Source organism: Pithys albifrons, chromosome 9 (genome assembly GCF_047495875.1).
Source record: "Pithys albifrons albifrons isolate INPA30051 chromosome 9, PitAlb_v1, whole genome shotgun sequence".
Classification (NCBI taxonomy): Eukaryota; Metazoa; Chordata; class Aves; order Passeriformes; family Thamnophilidae; genus Pithys; species Pithys albifrons.
In genome coordinates, this window is record NC_092466.1 from 19,279,832 (window position 1) to 19,300,180 (window position 20,349).

A 20,349-nucleotide genomic window follows, 5' to 3' on the forward strand; every position below is an offset into this window, starting at 1 on the left:
ATGTGTGATTTTATTTCTTTCACAGTCAAGATCTGTCTGGGATCCGCAGGAATTTCTTTTATGTCATTACATCAGAGACTACAGTTAAAGCAGGAAATTTGCTGTGTTGTCATCAGTGAAGCATTTGATAGTGAATAAGGACCAGAAGCAGAGATCCAATAGGACTACCTATGCAAGTGAGGGAGGGAGGGAAGACCATGTCAATAAGGAAATGCAAGGATGCCAGTGCTGCAGGCAGTTCAGTCCTGCAAACGGCCTCTACTCACATACACAGATCAACAGACTGGAGTGACAGCACCTGCAGCAGATGCACAAAGTATTTGAGGATCTGATCTGCAGAGGAGAAGTAAGATCAAATTAATGTTGGAAAAGTGTAAACCTTTCCACTCTGGGGGAAACAACCTGAAATGCTGATTGTGAGCAACTGTCAAGCCAAATGAGATGATCCCAGAGCAGTGCAAAAGACAGGAAGCAGGGGAGCACGGGAACTGATTTCCGAGGGTATTAAATGTTTATCTTTTTAGGCAGAAAACAATACAGTAATTATTTCAACATTTCAAAGAAACAGGAATAATTTGTGTTAAACCAGAAAGAAATAAATAGCAATAAATAAAACATGAAACTCTTGGCCCTGTAAAATACTTACAATTTCTTTGTAACAATATTTAAGTACTCTGGGGAAACTCTTGGTTTGTGAACTTGGAGTTTAAGTTTACAGCTGGCAAAGGCTTTCTTAGTCTGAGAGATGCAACCTTTTCATGGTTGCTTGTTGTAACTGCAAAAATTTGCATGGCTGAAATGATTTTTAGTTTTAATTGTCCTTTTTACACTTCAACTTGAGGACATAATTTATTCAGGTAGAAAACAGTACTCGAGAAGATAAAAGAACAATTCTCCAGTTTGTCACTTGCACAAGACCTTAGAATTTCATCCTTCTTCAGGGAGCACAGACTTTATCTTCTGTAGATGAACTGAAATCCATTTCAAGTGCAGAGGCCCTCCTGTACAATTCCACAGCAACTCTTTTGTTTGTTGCTACATTTTCTGAGGTGAATTTGACCTGAACAACCCATACCCAACTGATGTGCAAAACACACAGGAGCACAAGACAAGACTTTCCTCCTCTAAGGCATCTGAGTCTGGATGAAGTCCCTAGTAGCAGTAGGCAGCTTCTACAACACACATGAAATCTGGTAAATTCTATAGACATCTCAGCTAAATGTTATGGGTTTAAGTCTAAAACTCAACCACTGTAATACAGCAGACAGTTTTGCTGGTATGGCCTTTGTTATAAACTCTGAACTCATCTATAACTTGGCAAAAGGGGTGAAATTCCATTGGAATGGCAGTAATTCTATGCATTTTTTCTGCCTTCAGCATATTTTTCATGTTTGTTTTGTTCTGTTGAGAAACATACTGAGAGACACTGTGAGTGGCTGTGATTAGAGACGTAATTGGTTCAAAGTTTACAGCTAGGAAGCAAATCTGGCATATATCTTTCAAATTGGGAAATCTGCAATAAATAAAATGGGGAAATTTAGTGCTAGGAGGCTGAAAATTTTGCTAACATACATCTTTCATTTCTGAGATATTTGAATTGTCAAATTAAAATGTTCAGTGTTTGTTAAATGAGGAGAAATTAGAAGCAGCCTGAAAATTCTACTTATTTCTGTTTCTTATTCTTAATGTTATTTAATTTAAGGCAGTTAAATGCCTCCCTGATATCCGATCCCATCAGATCTCAGAAGCTAAGCAGGGTCAGCTCCGGTTAGTACTTGGATGGGAGACCTCCTGGGAATCCTGGGGGCTGCAGGTTCCAGTCCTGAGGACTTCACTGTCACCATCCAAGCTCACTTGGCTGTGGCAAATGAACCTTAGGAGTTAAATGGTGGGGCTGTTCTGCGCACGCTGTGCCTCACCTAAAAAGTCCACTGCACAGGCTGAAAGGGCACACGCATGTGGGGAGAGCTCTGCCCAAATCATTCTTCATGAAGCCTAGCCATACATTTATTTTTAATTAAACTTTGATGAATTAACTCTAATACAGAGGAAACTGATAAACAGAATAGTAAATTAGCATGGGTGAGAGAAGAATTATAGCCCATCCTAGAGAATTTCTAAATGCAGTGGTAATGACATTATAACGTATTCGTTGGTTCTGTTTTCCAGCCAAAAATTGCAGAGGAGAATTTAACATATGCTGAACTTGAACTTATGAAGCCGATTCAGGAAGCCAAAGGCATTCCCAGTACGACAGTCTACGCACAGATACTCTTTGAGGAGAACAAGCTGTAATAGTTCATGCCTGTATAAATGTCTTATGTCTGTGTTCTATTTAATTCTTGCTGTGCTGTTTATTTATAAAAATCATACAAATGTCCTTATTTTTTTATTTCCATTTATGCACTTCTGTTTTTCTGTGAGACTTTTAAACACCATGTAGTTGAAAGTTATCATAGAAAAAGCAGCTGGTCTACAAGTGACATCTCAGAAATACCTTTTGTAGTGTTCTGTACCCCTGTTGTAACTGGACTGAAGTCCCACCTAGGGCATTTTTAACACTAAACATTATTGCTTCTTCATTGTTAATGTGACAAGTCCAGCTGCAAACATCAATGTCTTAACAAGTCTCAGGAGGACTAGTGGCAGGATTCCATGCCCATCAGCCTGCTTCTGAAAGTGAAGACTACTGGTCAGAAGAATGGCCACTTTAATGCATTTTGTTCCATCAGAAAAATATTAATCCAGTAAAGCTGAGACTTTTTTCTACAGCAAACTAAAAGCTAAAATTGATTTTTCAGCTTTCCACCCCCCCTTCAGAAATAGTTAAAAAGGTTAGTCTTCTATGTTTTCAAATTTCCTTCCTAAATGGCATTGTCTTAGTAAGGTATTTGAAAATAATCAAAATAATCCAAAGAAAACATTTACAGTTTAATTATTTAAGAAAGAACATTTATAGCCTGGGAATGTTTTCCAGGATTTAATCTTCTGTTAATTCTGATTGGGAATAAGAAAAACTTGATAGTGAGTAAAAGATTGACAGAACCAGGACAATGCTTTTGACCTTGGTTTAGTTTGGTTCTCCCAAACCTGCAAAAGTTTCCTCCAGTGGTCTACATTACTGAGCTGCTGATCTAGAGGAAAAATCACATAGTTTCTCCTTTAGTATGGAGCAGACTCTGTAACACCCTGCTCACTTATTTTGAAGCTATTTCCTTGGAAAGACCCAGGCTTAGGAGGTAGAGAAATGAGCCTAATGTGAGGGCAAAATAACCTTCCTCTTTCTTTACCTCTTGATGACTGAGAAGGCAGTCTTCCTTTTCCTTTGACACACATTCATGGCAAATGAGCTATTCTGTGGCAGCATCATTTCAGTCATGAATCTTAGCTGGACTGATGTTTTCAAGCTCTTGTATCTCTCCAAATTTCACCAAAGCTCAGAAAGAATTTGATACCCAATAAATATGGAGTTCATGGAGAGGTAAAAACATGGGCTCTTTAGCTCATGGTCATGGAGATCTGATACTCAGCATGTGCCAGGTCTTCTATGCATCTGGGATGGAGACCTGTGACAGTTTAAGGTGGATTTTGGAGTAGCACTTGCAGGCCTTGGGTTTTGGAATCTTAACTGAAGTGGTCGAAGTTTCTTCTTCCTTTACAGGTCATGCCTTTTAGTGATAGAACAACTTCTCACCAGGGTTCAGAGCACAGCTGGGAATCATCGCAGGAACGCTCATTCTGTTGTTCCTGTTACTGCATGGCTGTGCAGGAGAAGATGGCACGGGTGACAATGCAAGGATGGGCACATGCAATCAAGGGAGAGAGCACATCGCTGCCTTTTGAAGGGTTTCACCAAAATAAGCACGTTTATATAAACTGCTTTTTAATTTTTTTGAACAGGGGTAGAGATTAGGCAACACACATAATCTGTTACTGTCTACCCAGGATTGGTAAATATAAACCACAGTCATCAGCATCCACATTAGATAAAAATCTCTCCTATAAAAAAGAATTTAAGAAAAGCCTGTCAGGCTGACCATTATGTACAGTACTAATTCCAGTTCTAGTCCTTCATCTAAACCGGTCTTTCCAAACTAAGGCCAGCTTTTATCAATAGGTTTGCTAGTAATTATTTGCATTTATAATCTTTGCATTTGTGAGCTGTCAAGAAAATGTTCATTTCATCTTTTCATTATCCCAGGAGTTAATCACCCACCAAAAGGGCCTTGTTCTCTGATCAGGTGTTGGACTTTCAGTAACAACAGAAATCAACTGATTGACCAAAAAAAATGGTGCTAAGGAGTGATCCAACATTCAGGGATTAATTTTGGAACAGCCAGAATTTGACTGACTATTCAGAGAAGACACCTCTTATCCAGGCAGCTGTTTGAAAGGCACTAAAAAAGTATAAAATTTATTAGTCATTCCTTTGGAATGAAAAATAAAACCTTAACACATAAATGATTTAACCACTTAGTTGTGAAAACTTTCAAGTTTGGTTATAAAAGTTCCTTTTGCATACAACTGGCCATTGTGCCATTGTTCAGAAGAATCCTCTACTGTATATGGATGCCCAGCATGTTAATGAATACCATTCTTTATGTATTAATATGCCATGTATTCTTGTGTATGTTTGATATCTAATTCCCAAAAATAATAGTTAATTGAGCTGAATAAATAAAATTTTTTTTGTAAGATCCATTCTCTCAGTCTGTGTAGGATGTATTGCTTTCCAGAGAATGATTCAAGGATGTTTATTGCTTACGCGGCATTTAGAAAATCCCAGGATTTGGAATTGAATTCTTCATTCTGTAGAAAATTCCAGGCTTTTCAAGTGTTTTCCATTTGTAACCGACTTCAGATGGCAGCAGGATCCTGAAAGGCCAGATGAATGAAACAAGGCCAGAAATATTATTTAGGAGAACACCTATGTTCCTGAACAGACATTTTCTATGCCTTTTCTTATGCAATGTCCACCTAGATTTAATAATGTCAGAGCATATTACTGGAGAAAGAAAAACATCATCATTTACCTTGCAATTAATTGCACATCTATAAGTATCAAAGCAATTCACAATAAAGACTACAGAGAAGAAAATTTCACTGAATATAATATGCTTTAGTGTGAGAATTGCAGAATAAATGGATTTAGCTCCTTCTAACAGGAACTGCAAGGGCAAATTAATCCCTGGCCTAACTCTCTCTGGCTTCAGACCAGCAGTGGAGCTGAATGTGGTCCACTCTTCTTTTATGACAGGAGCTCCCATGAAGACTCTTATTATCTTATTAAGCAGCAGCTGGAGTCTGCTGAGTCATACTATTTTGGTTACTCCTTCTGTTGTCATTGGTAAAACGTGGTCTAGTGCTGTAATTTTAACAAATACAGCTCTATTAGCTTCACACCAATTTAGCATTAGATTGTTAAATGCTAATGTACTGCACCCTATAGCTTTAAATAGAATTAGGTATGTTTACAGCTTTGGTTAAATGTACTTTGTTCCTCCACATTAAATTTTATTACTAGAATCCTCCATCAGCAAATAGGAGTAAATCATATTAGTGTCATGGGCTGTGTGTGGGTTGATTCTGCAGCCCAAGGTAAAGGTACTTTATTACTCTTTATTACAACTTCCTAATTGGTAGGTGTGGTCAGCATGTCATTATCTCTGTAATTACAAGCAAATTATTTGTTTTAGTATAACTAACATAATTGTGGGGTTCTCTTCATTAAGAAGTTCAATAAACTTGTGTCCTTAGCCCAGGGTTTGTCCAGGTTCTGCTGCTATACCAGGACTCAGCCCAGATGTGGTTGCATTTGATGTTTAATTTGTAGGTTAAATTCTGTTTTCTGAGGGCTTCTCCAAAACACCTCTGGTGAGTGACATCAAGGTGCAAAGATCCTTTTTTGCTTTGGTCTAACCTGCCAGGGTAAAACATAAAATTCCTAAATTCTACTGCATACAAATTGTGCTTATGGATTTTCTGCTCTAATCTGAAATATACTCATTTCCTATGCTTTGTTCCACCAGCTGGTTTGATTCCATTGTACTACCTTGATTGGGAAGCAGGGTAGATCGAAAGACTGCATGTCAATAGAAGATTCTTAAGTTCATGTTATTCCTCTAAGAACAAAAGGAGAAAGCGGTGGTAGGGCAGATTTTGAGATGTCAGCTAACCTATTACTTGATCTCAAGGTTAGACCGATGCAGCCTGACTTAACCTGGTAGAAGTTACTCTAACCTCCTCTTAGAAATTGGAAGTGATAAAGTTCCATACTCTCCTCACCACCCATTGCCACAGCCCTAATCATTCAAAATATTTTCTAGCATACAGGCTTTCTCTTTTTATCTTTTCCCCAGTAGACATATAGCACATCTCCCTTTCATCTCAACAGCCTTATCCACACTGCAAGAGTATTGAAGGGAAGGTTGAAAAGAGAATTAACTACCTCAGTTTATAAACAACAGATTATTCCCTATGTTCTTCTCTGGAAAAGATTAACAATTTATTCCAGAGAAAATAGCCCTGAAAATTCAGGGAATGGTTAGGTTGTTTTCTGAGCTGGCTTTCCAGATACAATTCTGAGCACAGACCACAGAAGAAAATGGCTGCTCAAACACACCATAGTTGCAACACGAGGATCTCAAACCTCTCTCCCTGGCTGCCCCAGCTCTTTCAGCAAACTTTGTAGTGGTTTCATATTCCAGCATTTCCTCTTAGAGACTACATGCTGAAGCAATGTGCTCTACTGACTGCATAGCAATAGGTAGGGCAGGAATCCTACTTGTCTTGGCACCGTATTGTGTCTCTCTTGTTCCTTACCAGAATTGCTGGGCTGTCTACAAACCCCACAGGAAGCTTTTCAGTCTTTGACCACTCCAGTCAGAAACATTCTGGCAGCCTTTTCTGAGCCCTCAGCTGAGACCTGTTCAGGTTTTTACTTTAGGACATAACAGAGCTAGTCACTGCAATTGCATTTCTCCTTGCTGTGAGGATCTGAGACTCTCCTGCATCTCACACCAGGAAGTAGGAGGTCACATGCACAGAGACCCCATGCAATCTCACATGGGTTGTGGTCCTGCCTACAGCAAAACTTCAGGGGCAAGAATTTCTTATCTCCCTGCATGCCTGTTCTCTGTGCCCCTCCTGCATGCAAGCTGCTGAGTCAAACACAAACATTCCCTCATGGATTTAATTTGAATTAAGCCATGTTAAAATCCTATCTTATTTGTCTGCAGCAATATTTTACCATAAAGAAGTGAATGAGAACAGTGTGTTAGGGCTCTGTACATAGAGCAGCACAAGACAAGATCACCTTTGGGGACTTCTGCCTTCCTGTTCCAGGCTGGCATCATCTTAGGCACAGTTGGCAGCAGCTTCAATACACAGCTACCCGCAACCCCACATCTTTCCTTGATAAATTAGCCACTGATACTTTCTGATTATCCTCTGGATAGAAGAAACTTGCAGAAATTTCTCTGACTGCTGTGTCTCTCCTGACACTGGAGAGGGTGGGGGAGCACAGCACAGAACAGAGACTTCACATAAAATATACAAAGCAAAAAAGGACATAGGGATGGGCAACAGCTATCACATTCAAACATGGTAACTGTGGATGCATGTCCTTCCCTTACCACAAAAGCAAACAAGAACTCACTGGATACTGCTCAGTGGTGCTGTACCATTTCTTCCACCTCTGATTTGTCCTCCTGTACGTAGGAACTAGAAGGTAAACTGCTCAGCCCTGTTTGTGAAGGGATTTTTCAGGCAGCCAGTTAAGCGGCTTTTACACTTCTCTTTCCCCTGAACTAGTCCTATGGGAGACAACAAGAATCCTGGCCTAAGTACTCAGATCAGAGGAAGATCAACTATTTTGCCAGCCACCCGTTAATATTCTACATGGCACCTCTACATCTTAAACAGTCCTGTTTTGCAACTGTACTCTGCTCTCACAGGAAAACATGCCCTTCAAATCCCTCAGGCAAACATAGCTATCCTCACTTCTACCTCTGCTTCCTCCTTGCTTGCTCTCAAAGAGCAACCAGAAGATAGAAGAGCTCTGTCCTGCCAGGGAACTAACTCAAAGGCCAAAATTAGTAAACCACTGTGCATGTGATGACAGGAAATGGCAAAGGCCACTCCTATGTATCACTATAAAAAATAACATTAATTGGGATGCTTTGCAATTTCCTGTACAACCCATAATTAGGTTAGATAAGAAACTATCAGTGTCTAAGTGCTATAAATGTCTAAATTAAGTTATTTTGAAAGTGCTTGGCACTTTGACATTTGAGAGTTCAGAGTAATTGGGGTATTGAAATAAAATTGCTTCTCTTATTTAAAAGGTCATTATCTTCTTTGGGTAGATATATAAAGACTATTTTCTACTCTACTGAGCTGCTCTATTTGGTACAATTAGACCTGCTTCAGTAGATTTCTAGTGGGCCTCCTCCCACTTATCACAGTCCCAGCACTGCCACAGGGAAGGGCCTGTAAATATACAGCCCAGATATGGAGTGTATATTCAGTGCATAATCAGGCTCTGAAGAGCCAAGAGCTTCCCAAAGCTTCCACCGTGAGCATCACAGGCTGCTACACCCAGCAAGGTGGCAACTGAATCCATACACAACCAAAGTCAACAAATGCCAGGTTGTAGGCGGAAGCCAGTCTGTCAGGCAGAAAAAGGCTTTAGAGTGGATCAGGATTTCACCTTCCCAACCAAATAATCTCAGTCTGGCAGCAACTCTGGTTATTTCAATAACACTATTGGAATCCCTTGTTTACAACATCCATGGTCCCACCATCACATAAAGATAAGCCTTTTTGCTTGCTTACCACACCTGGTACTCTGCAACTGTGACAGTCAAAGGTGGTAACTTGAATGACTGCACCTTAACTGCATTTTATTTTGGTCAGTACAGCAGAGTCAGTAAAATAAGGAGTATAAAGACAGACATATAGGCAGAGATGTAATTTGTTACCACTTCTCCACTGGAGACTGCCACAGCCAGGAAATGGTAGGGAATTGACTAAGCACAGGAATGGCTGAAGAACACTCCAACTGTTCATTCCTGCAGCTTAATCCATGTGCTCTCCACGGGAGAGCTAAGCATTCCACCAAAACTGGAGTAGATATGGGAGTGTGCACTTTTATTGTCCCTCCTGGCCAGGGAACAGTTACACAAGGGAGAAGCAAAGTCCTGAGAGACTCCTGTGCAAACTGAACAAGGAGACAATTTCTGACCTGAAATAAGGAAAGTTCCCATGCTGCTTCTCCCCATCAGCAAGATATCACAATGTTCTTTCCACCACAGGACTCGCCTGACATCCTCAGCTCCAGCCACCCCACTCACCACTGCTCTCCCAGTGATTGCCCTACACCAACAGCCTCCACATGCATGAGGTTGCAATCCTTAAACATCAAATACATTGAGTGATCATTCAGCAGAGGCACTGCTGTCCCCATCACAAGGGCTACATTTACTCAGTATTCAATATTATTCATGGCCACTAATATTCCAATGTACTGCTGAGGGCTGCCAGGTTCTGGATGCCAGATTTTCCCAAGACATTTAACTCTAATGAAGGGAATGAGGGTAAGCCCTTTTAAAAACTTCATGTGGCAAATTTGCATGAGTCTCCTGACACTTGGGAAGAACTCTGATGACAAGCTCTCTATAGGGCAAAAAATATAGGGAGGGTTGGCAGTCCTCCACCAGCCCTGTACCCTCTCACACCGCCCCTGCCTCAGCCTGGCTGACTTCAATGCACGTGTCTGAACAGTGACACCAGTAACGCAATAACTGATCCCTGAGTAATGTATGTGACCATAAGCAAACAAATCACTCCAGCTACCTAGCTTGGAGGAGCTTAGTAGCAAGCAGGAGGAGACAAGAGAGCTGATTTGGGATCAGATCCAGAGCTTTCTTGAGCTTCTTTTTCAACTTCCTTGGGATGTCCCTCCTGAAAGATGAAAGAAAAGCACAACAGGCTGCATTTTCATGCAGAAGAGAGCATATTCCTGCAAATTATTTTAGCTTATATGGCTCTCAGGTACCTAATTCCCTTGTGATAGGCAGAGGCAATCACAAATGACGATCTTATGACCAATACCCTCTTGTAGCAAGTTTTGAGATTGCTGTGTAGAAAGGACTTGGTAACAGCAGCACATGGTGACAATTAGAGGGAAAATTTGCCAGAGGGAATTACAGATTGCTTTGCATAGATTTCTCAGAAAAGGTTTGAGTAATTTCTTTATGAAGACGCAAAGGTCCTTTAGTGCACAGGCAGCTCTGCAAACATTGCTTTACTACTGTTTACTAGCTAGCAGAATACCACAGATCAGACACTACTTAGTGCTTACTGTAACATTTTTAAGATTTCTGCTGATGAACAAAGAAGCAAGATAGTCTGTGTAATAACCAAATAAGTGTAATTAAGGCATTTCAGGGTTTATGGTACTCGATTAGATTAAACTGATTTTTAAGGTCACATAAAGGTTATGCTGTTCCACATTTCTCTTCTTGGTTTCCCTACAGGTCAAAGTTAAAACTGTGCCTTATTTCTGCATTTCTTATCCTAATGGGATAAGATTTCTTTTAAGGGTAATTCTCACCCTGAGCTACTTACCCCTTGCAAAAGTTGGTTCTGAGATAATTACAACACTCTGTTGATATTCATGCTGTTCCACTTGCAGTAGCAATGGAGTTATGCTAAAAGTATTTTCTGTGGAACCGCTCTACTTTTTTAATTTTTCAAGCATATTGTGGATCTGCTACCGCTACATCTATGCACATATCACACCAGGATACTCACTAAGTAGGCACCACTACTGCCCCTGACCTAGCACTAAATCTTGTCTATGTGTCAGTGAAAGCCAACTCCACATCCAGAGCTGGCAGAATTTCCTGGACATTTTCATGGACATTCATCATTTACAAAATATGCAGTAGACTAAAACAAATTTAAAAGTAGGTGTTTATAAGAGGGTTAATTTCAGCAGATCATTCAACTATGTATTACAAATTTTGAGCAAAACCTTCATGTTCCAGAGACTTACCTGCAATAAAAATGGCCAGGTAGCACTCTACCACTGTTGCACACACTGGGTGCATCAAGCCTAGGGTAATCTGAGGACTGCAGAATGCTTATATTTGTGCCTTAAGTCTGCAAAGAAGGAGTAGTGTCTTTGGTACTCACAGTACACCTTTCTTTTCATGACTTATGACATCAGGGGAAAATTCTCTAGAACTAGAGAAGAAACCAGAACTTTCTTAACCAAGCATTGTTGTCCAGCAAATAATTCCTAATCAAATTTTTTACCAGGATGAAATTGCAAACTGCTATTCATTTGCTTTTTATATTCTCCCAAATTACAACTCCCTGAGGAGATGAGAATAAGCTTGACTCAAGAACACATTTATTCTTAACTGCTGACTTCCATTCACACATGCACACTCTGGATCTGTTATCTGTGATTCAAAACTGATGTTGCTGATGCAACTCTTGAAAATTTAAGAAAACTTATGTTAGCACAAGGAGCTGAGCTTGTCAAATCCATGCATGGCCAGACTACAGCTGGCCTCTTCTTATACCAAAGCCAGGTTGATGTCTAGGGTATTGGAGCCATTAGGGCAGCTGACCAGTCTGCAAAGTGGGTGCCAGTGCCAGCTCTAGAAAAGGAAGCATCTGCTATTGGCAAAGACAAGCTGCATGAAAAGGCTGAAGGAGCAGGTAATTACCAAGCTATTCAAAATGACTACTAGGTAAATGAAAACACAGCTAGTGACTTACTTTCACACCTTCATCACCTTTATTATGGTTCTTCATCACCTTTATTATGGTTCAGTAAAGACCTATTCATAGTTGACAGGAGTCCAGGTCTTGCTGTCCATGTATCCAAATCACAGGTTACTTTTAAGGAATGTGCACAGGGAAGAGGAAAGAAGTAGCAAATTTTTGTTGACAATTGACATTTCCCCAGTCCTCAGGGAAAGTTAAGATGGGCATGTTTGCTCCACAGGGTTACTGTGATTACCAAAACATTGGTGTGTTTTGGCTTATTTTCATTGTATGTTTCCCTGAGCGCAGAAAGATTAGTATTTGACTCAAAGTCATGCACTTGAAGGTCAGAAAAGATAACCTCGTAGGTCATCTGTGTAGAAAAAATGCAGACTTCTTTGTATGACTGCATCATGAGCTAGCCTCTAATTATTACATTTTCCACAAGCAATTACCTCACTCACTCCAGAGGTTCAACAGAGCCATAGGGTGGACTATGAGTGGCTAAGAGTCATTAGCAAAGCAGTGTCCTACAGGAAGTAGAAAGTTGATCTGTAGTTAAAGGAAGACTGGTAAAAAAACATTTTCTAGTCCAGATCCTTCCTAATGATGTCGGCAGGTCTCTAGCACCAACATTTTGGCATATAGCAGTTCCTCATGTTCCTCATGGCTGTCAAATGGCTGTCCAGTGCAGCACACATGGAGGTTCACTCCTGTAGGGAAAACAGTCGCAGTAAACTGGAAATCAGGGAACCCTCTTGGATCTGCCTGTTCAAGGTTGTTTTTGGTGGTATGAATAAAAGGGCCTTCATGGCCATAAAGTCCTTCATGTTATTCCTGGCATTGCCCTGATCTACCCTGTGACATTCAAGAAGCTGATCTGCCTTAGTGGCTACTCAGCCCTTCTGTATGCAAGATAAGATACTCAATTTCTTTACCAGGTCAAGGAGGAGCAGCAGGGAGAGAGTTAACAATTTAACTCCTTCAAATTATCCTGGAGTGTTAAGGACCTTGATTTTTCACACTTTTTCCATCTCCACCAGGACACAAATGGCACTTAAATCTATTAACCTATAGTCTCAGCCTTCTTATACTACAGATATTCACTTCTACCATGCAGGGTGATTGTCAAGTTAAATCCTGAAGTTTGTTTCATATACTGATATTCCAGAGAGTATAGAGACAAGGTTAAGAAAGAAGTCATTGAAGGAGGAAAATGAAAGAATATGTTGACCAGTCATGTCAGATCTTCATCCTCACCCATTCCATACCTTTTGCCTGCCTTATTCACTGAAAAAAAAAAAAAAGTCAGAGATTAGGAAACATTGCACACATGTTCACAATGGGGTTGGATAAAGGCACCAGCATAAGCCTGAGTATTCCAAGCTTCATTTTGCAAAAAAATAGCTTTTCTGAAGGTATGCATACATATTTATACAACTTCAGGGAAGAAGGAAGTGTAGGAATGGTGATATTAACATCATTGCATGTTAATAAGAACAAAAATACTGCAACAAACTCACTTAACATCTGTTTGAAGCCTCAGTATATTTTTCTCTCATGATAATAAAAATAGAACATGTTCATTTTATTAAGCTACACTGCTCTTTGGCATAATCAAGGCAGTTTTATTGCTAGCTAATATTTGTAAAATACAATGCATTATGCCAAATTTAATATCTAAAATGATGTTTAAAATACAAAAGTTTTCCCAAGAAAAATACCACAAAATCTCATTGTCTATGTGCATGTCTGTCAGTGTCTCTCACAACTTTGGAGTCCACTATCTAATTTAAATCAGTCTTGACTGCAGGGTCAGTACAACAACTCCTCTGAGATTCAGTCCCCAGCCACAGACTTCCCATTTCTCTGATTCTTTCATGCTCTGAAGGGTAATTTTTCTCTCCATCCAAAAGGTTGAAAAAATTAGAGTTCTTCGCTATTTCTTCCTACCCATCCACGGACCAGCAGCAGACTCTTCCCCAGTCATCACCAACTAGGATCTTAGAGGAATTTCTTGAGAAAGAAAGAAAAAGAAAACCACGTTTAAGAACAAAACTGAAATAGGATCAAGGTTTTTTCCTGCATGTGCAGTACTTAGGAAGATGCAACATTCTGGGGAGTACATTGTCTTTAATGTTAAATTTGAAGAAAAATAATATTGAATAGAAAAAGATTGGTACTTCAAAGACTGAGATTAGAATTGGGTCCAAACTTACCTGCAGTTCAGGGAGTCAGTTGTAGACATGCTAGACAGATTAGAAGCTCTTAAACTTCTTTGAGACACTATGGATGTTAAATAATCTGCTGTCCAGATTCAGAATTCAGACTTATTAGCACATAATGTCATGGCTTCAGCCACTGAAATCTCTGCCGCACGCAGTGCCACCAACACTAATGAGACCAATCCTCTCCCCAAACTTTCCCACTTTCAATGCATGTAAATATCACATTAAGTGCTCTAAAGATGAGCATGTAGAATATAAGGACATTTTAGCCAAAATGCCAACACTTTTGAAGAAAAAGACAGTAACTGTGCTACAGTACATCACAACATCCTGGAGCAGGATGTAGCAACAAATACTGCAGCCAGACAAAAGCACAGGAGGGAGAATGAGTGCACTAAAATTGTGCTGGCTGTGCAAACTGAGTGGAGTTGAACAACAAAGTTGTCCTTTGGCCAAAATCCTGCTGTTTACATTTTAAGGAGACAGTATGTTCAGCAACTCCTAGAATAGGAGTTATTTCTGTGTTGCAGAGACAATGTAGCATCTATTGAGTTCTACAACTATTCTGCCCAAAACCTGCTATTTCTCATTGACTATCCTATCATCCTTCATTAATGTACTTAGCCAGGCCAGCTCCCTGAGTGGCTGTGTTTGGCTAGGAATGATTGCACCGAGACCGCAAAAGCCCCAAACCGAACCAAGAGCAGGATCCCCAGACTCCCGGTCCAGTCTAGCCCGGCGCAGCCCAGCCCAGCCCAGCTGGACCCAACCCAGTTCGGCCAATCCCAGCCCGGCCCGGCTCTCCCCAGCTCGGGACCCGCCGGGTGCAGCAGCGCCCCCTGCCGGGCAGGTATGGCCCGTACCTGGACAGGGCCACCGTCGTCACCGCCGGGCTCGCCCGAGCCGCTTTGCCAGTCAGGGCAAGGCTGGGATTCAGTTCCCGACAGAGAACAAGATGTTTTCCACCCTTGTTACCTGTTGCGCAGTTTAAAAATAAATATTTAGAAAGTGTCTGGGGGGCAGCATGGATAGGACTGTTATTATTTATGGTCAGCAAGTTGTTAAGTTGAGAACAAATATATTTAATCTTGGCCTGTGCTGTTGCAAAATAGGCCCATCCCAATTTAATTTGTGGCTATGATAGTTACATGTGCTGACGTGCGGCTGTATCAATTGTGTGTTAAATTGGATTTGTGTATTATTGCTTTCTAAATTGCATGCCTAGTTCAGCAAAATTGTTCATCAGTTTTCACTGGCTCTATGCTTAATAAGATGCCCCACAATACCTTGCCGCCAGGATATAATACAGCCCATAATTGCCTAGTAAAAAGAAATTACATAAAGCCCTAGTATTATCAACTTAACTAAATCTGCTCATAACAGAAGCAATAATTAAATGCTGTGAACATTTCACATACACACACATACATAGACACGCAGCTAACAACATAACTCAATCACAGTTACTTTGGACTTTTTAATGACTATGTTTTGTATTAATTTTATTTTCTTTAGTGTGCAGATGAAGATGTGGGACTATTTGGTCATTTAAAATAACTCTGAAGTCATCTGAAGAGGTTAAGGAAGTTTGACACTGTTTTGATTACACTTCTCAACTCTTTATTGATGAATGCCATTCCTGTAGGCATCAGAAATGCACCCTTATGTTCATCTGCCAACAGGTGTGTGTGTATCTACACATCACCAGGTGACTGGGGTCAGTGCCTCTCTTCTATGACCCTCTTTGAAAAAGGCACAAACAAGAAAGTTCTGCTGTGCTCCCATGGGCAGCTTTTATGTCTTCATTTAGAAAACTGTTTAGGATATCCGTTTTACAAATAGCTAAAATCTCAGTCTGTTCAAAGATGTGCATATGCAATTGTACCTGAGTAAATAGGACCTGGAAAGACCTACTACAGGAGGTTATAGATAAGAACTTAGGAAATTCTTTAAACAAATTAGAGTTTTCTACATGTAAAAAGAATCCAACAAAAATGACTTCAGAATACTACAGCAATTTTGGAAAGGCTGTTAAGTCTTTTATTTTGACTTACAGCAATCTTTGATTAGAGGTGACAACGAAACCAAATATGAAGATACTATGGCCAGACTCACATCTGGCATCTGGAGTATTCTTGCACCTTTCCCTAGACTCACCTGGCTCTAGCTACTCTGAGACATGACAAAAGGTTAGATAGGAATCTGGTTTGGCATTTATACATACAGAGGCATATTGGAAATATTTTCACATGGCAATCTAAGTACTGTTGATGCCAAGTTTCATGAACAGCATTTCTGAAGATCTCAGTGGTAATGCCCAATTACTGTATAATATCTTCTTTTTTGCAGATGTTACATCTATAGCTCTATATTTATGCAAATTGCATGCCTAAAATTGGAGTAATAGAGAATGTCTGTAATGAGGAGCACAGCAAATAAGTGGCGTAAATTATACATACTAACACCACTATTCCTTTCTCTTATAAAAAGCACTGGGAAAAGAAGAAAGCTGTGCTATTTAGGATGTGCCTTTAAAGCTTCCTGGCAGGTTTCAGCTCCTGTATTTGTCAGAACAGAGAAGTGAGCTTGAGTTGTTTTTAGTACCAGTTAGCACCGTAAACCCATGATCTTTTTAACCTCAGCTCTGCAAGAACTTTAGGGTATTAACTTTAGCTTCACACACCCTTGAATAAACAGCTCCAAGCACTAGTGTCTGCTTCTAGCCTCTCATCAATTTCAAGGAGCGCTGATGACTTTTAAGGTGTCAAAGACTACAACAAACTTCTCTGTTCCAACCCAGAACACTGGGCACTGCCCACTCTGACATTATACCAGGATACTTCAGTACAGGGCATCAGCAGAAGTACCAAGGGAATGGGCTTCAAAGGTGGTCTACCATGGTTGACAGAACCCGTGACAGAACCTACAAAGAAGCTTTTAGCTTCATCCAGGCAGGATGTGTCCATGAGATGGTTGGCACAGGAGTGCTCTCTGTCTCTCAGCTGCTCCCCTCCACTGCTGCTGCTGTTACAGTAACGCTGCCCCAGTTACCCACACGGTCTCCCCTTCACACCACTGTGCTAAGGCCCTTTTTTTAACTTACAACCAAACAAGGATTGCAGCACACAGTCACACTGCAGTTCACAGCCCACCCTGTTCATACCTGTGCTGCTTGGCTCTTCCATTGTACCACTCTGTGGTCTCACTCCAGCAGCTTGGTCCGGGGTACTGGTGTATTCAACCTTCCACAGCTGTGCCAGTGAGGAGGTAAAAATGGAAAAGGCATGGATTATAACAGAGAGAAATACTGTGGGGATAAAGAAGGGGTTTTGAGTTAGAAAAAGGTTTTGGAGCTCCAAAAATGTTCCTAACTCAAAAAACCTTCTTTATCCCCACAAAATACAACTCCTGCTTCCCAGAAATTGATAGAAATTGGACCTCTAACACCAGAATACTATTTTGCAGTGGTGTCTCCCTCTGCCATCATGCTGCAGAGTGTCACACTGAGTTGCAAGGCTGACATGTTAATGAGGATCCTGGTAACCCAAGAAACTCTCCTACCAGGTTGGAGGCAGAACCAGCAGTGAATTCCTACTCATAAGAAAGTATGACTTAATAAACTGAGCTGTGAATCAACTCTCAGAAACCAGACTCAAACATATATCCAATGGGTGACAGAATTTTTGCTTTCAGAACCACCCCAGAACAGAAAGCATATTCAAAACTCTTCCTGAATGGTAAAGACTCCTCCATTCAGGAAGATAGAAGTTGATTGGAAGCAAATATTTTACTCTGATTTTCACTTTCTGCCCTGTCCTGCCCTGTTAAGAAAGTGACATGTTTTTTTTTAGTAGGTCTATCCCTTCATTTAGAGTGAAAAACTCTGCCTCTGGTCTTCAATGAATCAGGCCTTCCTTTGCCTCACTCCTATTCACCTACCCTCACCACTCCATCTGTGCTTCCTGTGATGATGATGCTTCTTGTGTCCCAGTCCATCACTGCAGCAAAGCAACAGCAAACAATACGGCAGGTGAGGCTGCAGGCAGTGTTGATGCTTGTAAGAGGCTGGCCATTGACTGTCCACAGATACAGGTAAGAGCCAGCACAAGAGATAATGTCACCCTGTAACAAAGCAAGAGGAAATGTCCCAAAATCTCACACTCATTGTCCTCACAACTCTTAAGAGCTTATTAGAAATTGTAGAGTTGTTCTGAATTAAGTTCTCACCATTACTTTTCTTCTGGGCAGATGATATAAACCAGAGAAAGAAAAAATTACTTTTTTTCTCATTAAAAATTCTGACATTTTTACATCACAGAAACCTGAAACAACTGTCTCAGATTCAGAAAGATTATGTAGGAACAATGGGGTTTTTTACATTTTTAAATGAAAACATTTAATTAAATGTTCCCTTTCTGTTTTCCTTAAGATCCAGGCTTTTAGTAAAAAAGCAGACTGCCAGACTAACCTAGCTACTGTCAGGGACAGGGACTGTGCACAGGCAATGCCTAGCATAGGTTTTGGTCCAGGACTGGTGTTCTTATAAATTTTACAAATAAATATTCTCTTAAACAAGGGCATAGTGTTCACCTGCTTAGCTGCAAAGCCTTTGGTGATTTCACAATCCTCCTCTGCCCCTCACAGGGAGCTCACTGTCATCGCATTTTTACACTGGTTTGTGTTTGACCAGTGACCAGTCCCTCATCCAATGACCTGCACCATTGATGCAGAATACATCCTTTGCACCTGAATCTCTCCTCTCCGTTCCATGCAAGTGCAGTCTTATCAAGAGACTGTATGTAAGGAGCAAACACCCAGGTAATTCCTTAGGGGCAAGAAACACACAGAACCAAGAGCCAAAGGTGCAATTTTAAATTATCTTATCAAAAGTACATTTTTATCAAGTTATTAATTGAAATTCTACCTAACCTTTCCACTCTTGATCCATACTAAGAATAAACTAAATAGAACCCCATCAGCAAAGTCATATGACTTTGGCAAAGGACAGTGTGCCCTTAGATTAGCAGCATGCATCTGGTTTAAGTCAACTAACACCTTACTTCACCCCTGCCTCATTTGTGGCCAGGGCTCTTCACATTGCAGGGCAGAATTCTGCAGATAAAAAAAAGGATAGCGTGTTTGCAACAGAGTTGCCAATAATTCAAGAGATTAAATTTCAGCTACCTTATCTGCATGAGAGTACATGATGTCCAGGCATTTGGTAATGACCTACTATGCTTTTCAGGTCTAGACCAGGGATTTAAAACTAGATGAATTCATTAGTCAATTCAAGCTTTTACAACCTTTCTTAGCTTCTAAACGTTTTGGGATGATCTTCTTATTTTGTGTCTATGTGACACAAACACCATGAGATTTGGATCTATAGATGGAGCTCCTAGATGGTCAAGCAAATACAAAAGGTATCACAACAATCACATAACAAAGAGCTGTATAGGGTTATTCACAGAAAAATGTATGATTCAGAAATTTATTTCCTTCAGAACTTTGCTTTTCAGGGGGAAAAATCCCATTGCAACTAAACATATAATTTTGTGTAAGTCAAAATAATTTAGCACAATGGAAACGCTTTGTTTCTACCTTCACATTACAGTACATAAATATATAGAGAAAAATTAAACCAAAATACATTTCAGAATTAAGTGTTCTGTTCTGCTAACATCAAAAAGAATTTTTGCATCCACAAAATATAGACCCCTTCATCTTTTTCTTCCTTGAAGCTTCAGTCATACTTTCCTAAGCTTTTTCCTCTTTTAAATGAAGCTTTCTATAGATTATTATCATATCAGTTTACCCATTTGCATTCCAATAAACTGGAGAACTGCACTTGGATCAGTCACCAGACTGTTCCTGGCACAGACCATCTCATTTTTGGACAGCTCCAGAAGAGTAGATACCAACTGAAAAGGCTACTATACTGGCTGGTACATGGAAAGAAGAGGACTCCATCCCCTTGAGATCTCCAGCCCATGCTCTGTGCCAGCCCATCCACTCATTTCTGAGTGCCTGGCACTTCATAAGGGACCACCAAGATATTCTGAACAGGCCTGCTGAAGCCACTGGCTATTTTACACTAACCAGGACCCCTATCACTGGGAGATGAGCTGGCACTGAACAGACCAGTTAATTCCCATCCTCCAATTTCTAGCCAGTAGACTGCATGGTTAATAAAGCTGTGATATGAGATGACTGTTTTGGCACAGACTAAGTAGAGAATATCTGCCTGGTTTCTTACTTCTGCGAACTCAATTTTGCCTTTGTACATTCTCCAGTACTGGATCCAGCCTTGAACTAAGCAGCTGGAACCCTGCTCCAGTGTATT

At 40.4% G+C, this 20,349-nt stretch overlaps 2 protein-coding genes across 8 annotated transcripts in view; one reads left to right on the forward strand and one right to left on the reverse strand.

Annotated features, from left to right (window-relative positions):
• VSTM4 (V-set and transmembrane domain containing 4) overlaps nt 1-4,699 on the forward strand; it is a 37,435-nt gene extending 32,736 nt beyond the window's left edge. The window contains exon 8 of the mRNA XM_071564059.1: nt 2,170-4,699. Coding sequence (XP_071420160.1) covers nt 2,170-2,295 — 126 coding nt within the window. The 3' untranslated portion in view covers nt 2,296-4,699. The remainder of the gene's footprint in view (nt 1-2,169) is intronic.
• Nucleotides 4,700-13,309: 8,610 nt separating this feature from the next.
• Nucleotides 13,310-20,349, reverse strand: part of WDFY4 (WDFY family member 4) — a 128,713-nt gene continuing 121,673 nt past the window's right edge. For 6 of the 7 annotated variants that reach the window (XM_071564296.1, XM_071564294.1, XM_071564293.1 and 3 more), the window contains 4 exons: nt 17,949-18,131; nt 17,173-17,260; nt 14,873-14,984; nt 13,310-13,797 (listed from right to left, as the gene is read on the reverse strand). In XM_071564296.1, the coding sequence (XP_071420397.1) occupies nt 13,731-13,797; nt 14,873-14,984; nt 17,173-17,260; nt 17,949-18,131 (450 nt within the window). In that variant the 3' untranslated portion in view covers nt 13,310-13,730. Of the gene's footprint in view, nt 13,798-14,872; nt 14,985-17,172; nt 17,317-17,948; nt 18,132-20,349 lie in introns of those variants that run through there. The other variant, XM_071564297.1, reaches the window with a different exon arrangement.